The sequence below is a fragment of the Numida meleagris genome, chromosome 10, assembly GCF_002078875.1.
Source record: "Numida meleagris isolate 19003 breed g44 Domestic line chromosome 10, NumMel1.0, whole genome shotgun sequence".
Taxonomy (NCBI): Eukaryota; Metazoa; Chordata; class Aves; order Galliformes; family Numididae; genus Numida; species Numida meleagris.
The window spans coordinates 16,670,331-16,681,396 of NC_034418.1; the positions used below are offsets into that span (position 1 = coordinate 16,670,331).

An 11,066-nucleotide genomic window follows, 5' to 3' on the forward strand; every position below is an offset into this window, starting at 1 on the left:
GGCACTTGAAATCTCCCAAGAATGCAGCTTGCTTTCCTGTTGAGCTTTGACATGGAGAATAAATCTGAATAATTTGTTTTCTAGGATTTATTGTCCAGCCCACTGTAAAGACGAGCCATCCTACTGGGCACCGGTGTTTGGCACAAATGTTTATGCAGATGTGAGTATGCTCTTTTCCTTGATGACCCTGTGTAACGTGATGTCTGAGAAGAGGTTACTCTGCAATAAAATTTGCCATGGTTATTGCAGTGTGGACATAGGGTCAATGCGTGTGTAGGAAGAAGTGGCATCAGAAAAGCTTGGGGATCCCTTCCAGTGTTTGCTGATGACTTCTTCTGGGCTTTGATGAGTCATGTAACTGCTCTGTGCCTGAGGAGTGATGGATGTGAAATGATGGTAGTGTTTGTCTTGCCTTGCTGAAGTGTTTTGAGATCCACAGATAAATACCGTAGGGCTTGTATTATATACCCTGCATACACAGCCACACTATTAGCTGGCAAAAATAGTCCATATTCCCCCCTCCCATCCTCCTTCTGGGAGTTGAACAGTGTTTTTGAGAAGTCAGGACACAGCACGGAGCAGTGGAAAGAAAGCATGCGAGTTGGTTTTATTGGTTTGTTTTTCTAAACTCTGATCGTGGGGATGAGCAGAGACTGGATGCTAAAACTAGGCAGAGAGTCATTTTCTTGAAATCTCTTAATATTAGGCCTCTAAAAGCTATGTTCTAACATTTTTCCATCTGCGGTGCCTCATTTTTTTTTCCTATTGGAGACTGCCCTTGGAAACGCCAGCTCTCCCAGGCTGACGTCTGGCCTTAGGAGTGTGCTTTGGGGCCCACTGTGGGTCCCAGCGAGCTCCTGCACTCCCAGCTCAGGGTCAGCATAGGGCCGTGCACACTCCTGAGAAAAACTTCCTGTGGAAATCGTACAATAATTTGGGGAAATCCACTGAGAAAGTGATTTTTACATGTATTGTTTTATTTACTCAAGCCGCACAAGCTATTTCGCTCACATGGAAATCCATTGTGCAGCTGCTGCCCTGCCTCCTCGCATGCTCTGGCCTGCAGGAAATGGGAAATAGCTTTCCCTTTCTTTCACTACCTCAGATTACCCCTGAACAGGATCTGCAATTACAGGGCTTTAGGTGAGGACCAGCATCCAGGCATTGCTTCCTGATCTGCACTGACGCAAAAGGATTAGTGGCCTTCAATGAAGTGCAAGCTCCATTTCCTACCGTCCCCTTGGGGATTCATAAACTGGGTCATGGGCCATGATTTGGGAAAGGATAAAAAAAAAAAAAGAGAGAAAAACTATTTGGTCACTCCTTAGAGGGCTTGGTTAACCTTTTTTCTGGGCTCCTGTGCTAATAGTGTGCTGTGGGTATAACGAGGAAAGGGCTTTGGATTTTAGGAGAGTGATTGGTAGAAGAATAGAGAAAATAAGCCAGTAGGAGAAAGAAGAGGAGTTTGAGGGTGGTGAGAAAGTTATATTGCAAGAGTGGAGGTATTGATGCTGATAAATGCTCAGGCTGGAAAGCTGTCCAGAGAAAGAAGTGGGAAGAATTTGGGCAGAACCTTTTCCCACTGAGTGCAGACAATGCAGGATGCCCTCCAGGAGGGGACGCTGTGAATTAGCCCCAGCCCTGGCTGAGATGTAATTAAAGCGGACAATGAGCTGGGTGAAACGAGTGCTGGTCTCCAGGGCCATGAATGTGCACATCTGGAGTGGCACCTTCATGGCCCTGGGGGAATTGTGCCCCAGCTGAGTCAAATGAAATGAGTTATCTGAAAGAAAATGAAGTGTTTTGCACTGATCTGTGCTCCTTCCAGGCGTTCTCTGGCCTCATAGCATCTGACATCTGATCTAGAGGTTGGCAACCCTGCCCATGGCAGGGGGGTTGGAATTGTGGATGACCTTTGAGTTCCCTTCCAACCCAAGCCATTCTATGATTTTATGACCATGCATGGTCAACCTCATGGTGAGGTTTCTGAGTTGGAGAAATGGGGGGAAAAACATCAGAAGTATCTATTAGCATGAGGCTGTGCTGAAGAGCTACTCAGTTCTAAGGGGATGCTGGAGCTGTGTGATATCAGGGCTAATAGAAGAGCTTTTAGTTTCTGCAAGACACTGTCACCTGTCATTCTGCCTGGCTCCTACGTGCAGCATCTCCTCATCTCTGCTCAGGAGCCCTGTGGATCTGGGAGGGAAAACAGCTCTCTGCTCTTGAGATAAGGCCCTTTATCCACATCTCCATGGCAATTAGCAGGAGGAGGACCGAGCACTCACATAACAAAGGAGACGTTTATCGCCAGGGCAAACCAAGTTGGGTGGCTCAGCCCTCATGAGATAGGAACATAATGATTAAACCTGTCCCACTAATGAGGAAATTATGGGTGATTGAAGTCACAGTCTATTGCTAATGGCCCACTATAAAAAAGCATTGTCATTTTATGATGTATGCTTCAGAGTCCACTCCAGCGAGAAAAGCTCTCAGAGCATCCCAAGAGGCCTGAATGGCGTGGATGCAAAGGGGCTACGCCATGGAAAGCCATTGCGTTGTCTGTACTTCTGGGTTTGAGGGGAAAGGCCTTTATTCTCGTAATGACTCATCTTCCAAAAGCTCTGTGTGCAATTCATCAAAGCGAAGCTTGGACTGGGATAGAAGAGGGCAGTGATCCAACAGAGTGATAAGAGGAGGATTTGGGAAGGCAATAAAAAGCCTTCTGGTCAAAGCTTTGAGTAAGCAGCAGAACAGCAAGTCCTGGAAAAAACAGAAGAAGTACATCGTTTAGGATGTCTCCCAGTGGAGAGTGCTGCAAATTGATTCAGGACAGCTTAATTTTATGAGCCAGTTTTAGATTTGCAGATTTCCCACTGCATACTTGGGCAAATTTGCAGCATATCTTCTAAACAGAGTGTTCCCTTGCTCCCTTGCCCATTTATAGAAGTAAAATACCAAATTGGCACTCAAAACTCGGGGAGCTGCCAGGAGATAGGCGATCCAAAGTGATAAATATATAGGGGACAAGGCAAACCTGCCATATATGGCTGCAAGAAGGAACGATCTGTATTGTACGTAAGAGATGGGAACGTCTGCCCTTGGCACTGGTTTTGTGGTAGTTTGGTTTTTAGCCATCAGGGAGTTTATGGGGTTGGGATTTTCACCTGCTGCAGTTCCCCGTGCAAAGCTGATCTTTGTTTGTTGTTGCTCCAGCTTGCTGTATGTAAATCCTTTAGAGAGTTGATGGCCAAGTTTATACTATGCCTAAACCTCCTCTGCTCTTGCTCTGTTTCCTGGATGCTTTGGGAGCTTAGTCATCATTTGTTCATGCTTTGTATTCCTCCTTCTCTTCTGACTCTGCACATCAAGGTGCAGTCCAGTGTGATGGAGAAATCATAATATTTTCAGAACTATTATCCCTGAACTCAGTGTAGCCTTATGGGGCAGTGGGCTATCCAACCAATGGGGCAGTGGGCTATCCAGCTACCCAAAGCCTACTCCGTTCTTTGGGTGCAGCCATTCTGTTTTACCTAGAAAGGAGGATGTGAACTCTCTCAGATACCTGGTGGTCATTTAGCTTAATGCAGGAAAAGTGTCTGCTTTTCAAATGACCTGGTGAATAAGCTCTGCCAAGGTGGCTGGTCAATAGCAAAGAGGTCTCACCGCTGTGGTTTCCCTGGTGCAGACAAAAAAAGTCACTAGCTGGAAAACTGCCTTTGAGTCAGCTTTGGCCCTGGACAGTGTCCCAGGCACAGCTCTGCCACAGAACAGCTGTTTGTCCTCATCAGCAGTGCTGGATCTTCTTGCAGCTATTTCATTGCTGCATTTGAGACCTGGGCTTATGATGCACCCACAAGATCCGGTCCATGACCATCCCTAAGAACTACAGAATTGTTTCATAGCCTTTTGGCTCCGCTCTTTTTTATTCTCCTCTTATTCACGATGCTGATGGAGAAGGTAAATCTCCAGATGTTAAATACAGATGTTTGGTAAGTGAAAATGATGGCATATTTTTCAGAGCTCCAGTATCTGCAAAAGCGCAGTGCACGCAGGAGTCATTGCAGATGAAGAAGGAGGTTTTGTGGACGTGATGCCCGTAGAAAAGAAGAAAAGTTACATTGGCTCCTTAAAGAATGGAGTCCAGTCTGAGAGGTGGGACATTTTTCTTTGCGCTTTTCTCTTATTCTCAACTGTGTGTTCAATTGTATGTTCAGTTTTACGTCCAAGTCAGCTAGCAAGGCTGGTGGGGTGGAAACACATGACTTAGCAGTGTCACTGTGAATTTCAAGGTATTTCAAGCAAATAGAGCGTGTTGTCCTGCTCTTACCTTCCACAAGTGAAAGACTGCTCTCAGATCAGTGTGAAGGGTACGAAATACTGTTACGCACTTTTTTATTTAGGGATGAAGCGCTGTTAATACATCCTGCTGTATGTATATATCTTTAGAATTCACTCCTGTAATTAGTCCAGCAGTTAGTATTGGACAGTGCTTAGGAGGTAAATTCTAAAGAAGAAAGTTCCCAAACTTGTATATCTAAAAGATATGAATGCTGTTTCTGCAGCATTCAATCTGGGTAATGCTTTAAGATTTATTGGGATTTCCACTGAACTCTGGTTTGTGGGACATGTTTCTACTTGTTAATTAATTTCCTCACTGAAAGAAGAGTGAGTAAATTAACCTCTACAGAAAAGATCAGACAGTTTTTGAGGATGGATTTGCCACCCTTGTGATTTTTCATAGCTTATTCTGGTCTAATCTTGCTTGTTTGGGTGAAAATGGCAAATCAGCGCCTCCAAAACTCTGCACCTCCAGAAGGATCACAGTGATGCCATCGTACCTTTTCCAGACCTTCCTAACTTTCTATTTCTGGTTCAGTTTGTGATGTACTTTCTCACATACTGGCATGATGGTGCTGATTTCTCTAGCCTATCTTTGTAATCATAACATTTACCACTGCTGTGGGTTTTGGTCATTACTAACATGGATCTGTCTGCTCTGTGGGGTTCCTCTTTTATTTACCATAAGAAATCCAAAAGAGTTTGATATCCCCAAAAAAATCCAAAAGATTTTTTATTCTAACAGTGAATATCACAAAATGCTGTAGAGCATCTCAGGAAAGAAAAGCTAAAACAGGAAAGTGTTAACATAAAATATGAGCTTTGCTGCCAGGATCAGCATTTTGATCATCAGATCTGCAATCTGGTAGATTTGCTTTCAGCTTGCCTTTACATCACAAGAACTACTGTCACTATGAGTTTTCTTCCACCTTTGTCCTTCTTTGGCTTATCTTTCACACTAACAGAGAACTTCTTGCTTGCACGAAAAGCTCTGGCAAAGCTAAGAATAGACTCTCCCTCTCGCAGTGACTTGTAATGTGAGCACCAGGTGCTGATTTGGGAGGTGAGGGAAACCAAAGACGCTCTAGCAGCAGGGATGAGTATGAAGACTTGGAAAGTGTTATTTCCAGTCAGCACTAAGGAGTACCTCCATGCTGTGAAACCCACGGGATGGTGGAATGTTTTCAAAGATCAAGGTGAAAACTTTGTACTTCAGGATGTTGGACATAACCTTTGGTAAAGATATGCATCCAAACAGGTAGTGGATAGGGTTGCCTGCTGGGCAAGATCTACTTTTGTACAAGGGAAGATCTACTGAGTCTTCACCCTTTTTAGAACCTTCACTTTGCAGGAGATATGACATTTTGCCTTTTTGCTGGGATTGTGCAGCACAGCAGGGCTGGGAACACAAGCAAACCCTTTGCTCATTCGATCAGGGGCAACTCTGATGATGGAAAATGAAAATATGTATTGGTTGCCTCTCTGCTCCCATTGCCAGCACCTGGAGATGGGCCAGAAGGGCCCTGGGAACCTGCCAGCCTAATTGACAACTGCTTTTAGGGAAACATATTTCTCTTTATGCACAAACCATAGAGATCATAACGATCCCCAGACAAAAGCTAGCACTGTGAGAGAGGTGTTTTCTTCCCAACTCCTTTTGCTGGCATTTGCATGTAGCTTTTTGCTGAAAGCATTGAACAGATGTGAACAAATAGATTTCTGCCTCTTCTTTTTCACCCTTTGTCTTTCTCCTGCCCTGGAGCATCTCCTGCTGGGACTGAATCAGTACGCCCCAAAGAAATTCAGAGGTGCTTATAGGTCTTTTACACCACAGGTCCCGTAGTTACCGTGCCTGCATTTGGTTCATTGCATTTTGTTTTCTTTTTTTTTTCCAGCTTGAGGAGTCCTTCAGATGGAAACGCTTTCCGAATTTTTGCCGTGAAGCAGTAAATTCCCAGGGAAGGTGCAAGTTTCTTCAGGAGAGCGCTCTGCTGATCTCCAGAGACAGGAAGGCTCCTCTGATGGCATCAGCTCTGAACATACCCTCCTTGCCAATCTCTTTCAGGGAATTAGAAAAGAAAAAAAAAAAAAAGACAAAAAAAAAAAAAAAAGACACCAGGTTCTGACTCAGCTGTTCGCATCTCATCGCACCGTTCAGCGTTGTATCTTTTCGTTCTGCATTTTTTTTTTTCTCTAGGGGCATTCAGCAATGATAAACTGTTCGTACTTCCAATTTATGAGAGAGGTGTGCTGCACAGAACTGCAATGGCTCAATGTACAGCAGCCATAGGGATCTCGACCTGGCCCTGGATGCCTTTTTTTGGAGCGTGAAGCGTCTTCTCTGATGGCCATGGTGATATACAGACTGAGAAGTGAGCGACTGTCCAAGTGCTGGGCCTTCTGAGATGAGAAACTGTTATAAAAGCCACATCTTCTGGGGAGAGGTTGGGCTGTGATCGAGTGGTTTTGTGTATGTTTGATGATTCTTGTGCAAAAGAAGAGAGCATCTGGTATTTTCCTAATGAGGTGAGATGCATCAGCACCTCCGTGTTGGCTACCGGGACGTTGCACTTGGCCAAGTTGTATGGTGGGGGAGAGGATATTTCTGTTGACCAGACATCGGGGATTTCTGGGCACTGGAGTGGGGCATGAGATGGTGGCAGGGACCCTTGCTGCAGAAAATGAGGCCACCCCATAATTGCAACAGCAGGTTTCGTGTTTGCTGGTCAAACATTCGCAGGTACTTTGCAAGTCTGGTAACCTATGAGAAGTCAGTGAATTGGGGCTCCTGTGCTGGCACATCTCATATTATATTACACGCCATTTACAATAAAATTTCAGTTAAATGCAGCATATTGTTTTATACAGCAGTGCTGGTTGTTTTATCTGTAGTAGTTGAGTAGTGATAAAGTTAATCTTATTTTTGCTAGGAATGGTTGCATCCATAGGAAGCACGTTCACTTTGCCTTTGTGAAGCTCTTTGTTGTGTGTGCAGTTCTGAGACTTTGAAGATATGACACAAGTTGGGATAGATGAGTTTTTTACACTGTTTTTGACAATGACAAATCTCCCCTGTACAGTGTAAATGTTGTACCCTTGAGCATTTGACATCCATGATGCTGTTTTGCAAAACCCATGGGTATTTTAATGATGTTATTAAGTGTTTTGCATTTCAGAGCCAAGAAAATAGCCTGGCCTGAACTACTCTTTAAGGCTAGAGAGTATCCTCTGCTTCAGATCAGAAATTTATTTTAGGCTTGGTTTTAGCAGAAGTCTGGTTGTCTTTTGATGCACAAAATCCAGTAACCTCATAGCTCATGAGAAGGCAACATAAACTTTAGTTCTTCAGTCCTTGTAAACAGAGAGTCTCTCTGCTTGATAACTTGATTGTAATATTGCATAACAAATTGGGAAATACTTCATGCTATTTGGCAGATGTCTCCTAGCCATTCTTAGGCTCAGGCTGTGTTCAGCTTCATCTAGAAAGATCTGAAAGCCATGCCGTCAAGCTGTTTCTCAAAACACAGACCAAAAATTAAGCACTTCTTTAATTGTGCAAATGCCATGAAATCAGCAAAGAAATTGCATTTATCACTCAATTTGTCCCTCTTTTGGTGTTTCTTTCTCTGTGAAATCTGACCTTTTGTAAAATATGAAGTTGGAACTGCTTTGTGTTGTCTCCAAAAATGCTGCACAGCAAACCTGCCTTTGGGTAGATACAGAGAAATGACTTTGTTTTGCCTTTGTTTCTATGGCATTGTCTTCCAAGGTGTACAGCTTTAGGTAGGAAAAAGTAATACTTTTATTTTCTCACTAGCTAAAATGATGTTGAAAACAGCTGGAACATATCATAGAAAAACTGCTGATTGGAAGCATTTGAGATCTTGGCAGTGAGATAAGGCTTCCCTGTTTATGCCCACTGTGAATAATTGTGCTGTACGCGGTCTAGTTCAAGCCCATTAAATGCTGCAGCATGAATCTATGACCATCATGGGCCAAATGGTAGCCACAGTGCCATTTACTGAAGTGGAAAGTGTAAGAAATGACATTAGATGTCCAGGGGCCTCCTTCCCACTGACTTCATACAGATTGCAAGAGCACATAAAATGCCTCAAAGCCAATGTAGGATCCCACCTCTAATGTGTTGTCTGTGACAATTGTGTATGCTGTAAAATGGTGGAAATAAATGTGAGGGCTCTTGGAGAAAAGCCTAGAGGATTAATGTAGAGCACATACAAATCCAAACAGCTTGGGATGTATCTACATGATGGAAAAGGAGAAAGGTAGGAATTATCATTCCAGCAGAAATATCCTAAGATGCTTAATTCAAGTTAAAGTTGCATATTTTTATCTTCAGCCAACTGGTTTGGGTTTTTAGAAACTGGTCTTAATTTAAGTCTGTCTGTTTATTTTTATATTTGTTGTACAAAAGAGAAATTGTGACTTTACTACGCAAATATTATTTGAGGTCCTGGGTGCTATTAATTTAAACATACCTCCACCAGAATTAGGTGTGATCAGGTCCTCCAAGACAGTAATGATATATCACTTACTTGTAATCATGTGTGCTAACTATTCACCTATAGGTGGGACAGTACCAGTTTTTAGCCAAAGATTTACTGATTTTACTTCTAATACCAAAACATTTCTTAGCCTATTATATTTCTATGCAGCTTAAAGACACAGCAGGTCTTTACATCTCCAGATACGTTCCTCCTTAAATCCTAGCTCAGCAGATTAGTAAGCACATGCCAACTTGAAGCACCTGGGTGCAGCCATGCTGAAGCATCTGGTTAAACCCATGGCAAAGATGATGCTGTGTGGTTGTTCTAGCTAACTCAGCTGCCAGCGTGCACTCAGGTCTGCTAGCTCCATTAACTTCTTCATTTTAAGTCATCAGCAGTCATTCAGCCAACAGATGGTTGAAGAGCCTCCAGTCGTGTACTTGGTCAGTTGTGCAGTCTACGTATTTAGGGCCAGTTCATAGAGTTGCTTTTTTTTTCTATGAAAAATGATGTATTTTACTACTTCCTATGTATAAAAGTTTCTTGTAAATTTTTGTGTGCCTTTGCATGTTTTTCGAGGGGCTGTGTGTTTGTTTATAAACTATATATTTTTTTTTCTAAATACTGAATTGTAAAATACCTGTTCCTCCCCCTTCCCCCCATTTTCTTTTTATTTCTGAATTATTTGTGAAATAAAACCTACCAAGAATGAATGCCACCCTTGTCATCAGTGGTTGTATTTAGAAGACTGAGCCTGAGCTATTTGGGATTGCTCCTGGGAACCAGAGTTAGAATACCTGGACAGCCCATGTTAGATTGAGATGTTCAGAGGCTGTTCTGCAGACAAATAAATAAACCTTCCTGGAACCCAGGCATTAAAAGCCAATCTTTACTCTACCAGGAATGAGACGTTCCCCTCCCTCGCACCCTAGGAGTAAAGGAAAATGCAGGTCTGTCTTTTGGGTCCCTGTAATATAAAAGCTAAAGTATATGGAAGTGTTGGATAAGAGTGGTTAATGAAGTAGTGCTGCCAAATATGAATGAGATGAACTCTCTTCTTCCGGATCAGGCTGTTAATAAATGTATGTTTTTTTTTAAGGGGAAATATGTAGAGATTTTTTTAATTTCCTCTTGAAATTTTCTCTGAGCTCATCCATGCTCACAGTTCCACAAATCAAACTAAGTTGTTTCACGCTCATTCAATACTATCTTGGTTAAAAGAAGAAGATGATGGAGAGGTTTATATATATTCCAGGCAATGAGCACCAGATGGCTTCTAACCAAAAAGGCAAACTGAGCCATGGGAGGGAGTCCTGATTGACACAATGGCCATGAAAACAGATGCTTTCTGTTACATATAAAATGAGATCAACATAAAATATAGCAGTGTTCACATTAGTCCGGGGCTGGTCTGCTACAGGTAGAGCTGAACCGACGATTGACATGATTAGCACTGCTGGGCCAGTGATTTCTGCAGAAGGAAAGTTGCACAGCTACTCTACAATTACAAACCACCCATTTGGACTTGCTCATGCTCAGTTTCTGCTTTTTTTCTTGACTGTCACTGCAGCAAAAATCTCTCATTACTGGAAATACTGGGGAACATTAATAGCAAGCAGAAATTGGTATTAAAACTCACAATAATGCTTGGATTGCAGAGAGCATCCTGCTGATAATGACAGTTATTAAAAAAAAAAAAAAGCCCCCAAATAATTTTTTTTTTGCAAGATTTTGGTCCTCATTGTCTTCTGGAGGAAAACAGCAAATTAATCAATATTAAGGGCTGATATTTTGCTCTGTGTTGGCTCCCGACACTGTCATGCTCCTTCTGGTTTCACTAACTGTTGTCTCCTGTTTGAGCAGCATACTTAATTCTATGCTCATCAGCCAAAAAAGTGGTGTGACTGGGAGTGCCATGTGGGAATGACAGTGCAGACAGCTGTGTTTTCATTTCAAACATCAGGTGTGCAAACCAGGTGAGTGAGTGCTTGGAGCAAAAGAGGTATGAGGGAAAAACGTGGTTCTTTTTTTTCAGCTGGCTGTAGGGTTCAGGTCTATGGTTTAATGAAGAAGTTGTAAAAGGTGGAAAGCTGAATGTAAATGATAGGGAAAGGAGAGAGAAACTCCATGGATCCAAGAGAATGCAGAGACCTAAAGAAGGAGAAGTTGTACTCCTGGCTTCCCAAGTTGTAATTCTGATTTAGGGCTGAAAGATGTCTCAAA

At 42.7% G+C, this 11,066-nt stretch overlaps 1 protein-coding gene across 1 annotated transcript in view; it reads left to right on the forward strand.

The window, feature by feature from the left end:
- Positions 1 to 9,556, forward strand: part of CRISPLD2 (cysteine rich secretory protein LCCL domain containing 2) — a 28,751-nt gene extending 19,195 nt beyond the window's left edge. The window contains exons 14-16 of the mRNA XM_021408696.1: positions 85 to 160; positions 4,019 to 4,152; positions 6,234 to 9,556. Of these exons, the coding sequence (XP_021264371.1) occupies positions 85 to 160; positions 4,019 to 4,152; positions 6,234 to 6,288 (265 nt within the window). The 3' untranslated portion in view covers positions 6,289 to 9,556. The remainder of the gene's footprint in view (positions 1 to 84; positions 161 to 4,018; positions 4,153 to 6,233) is intronic.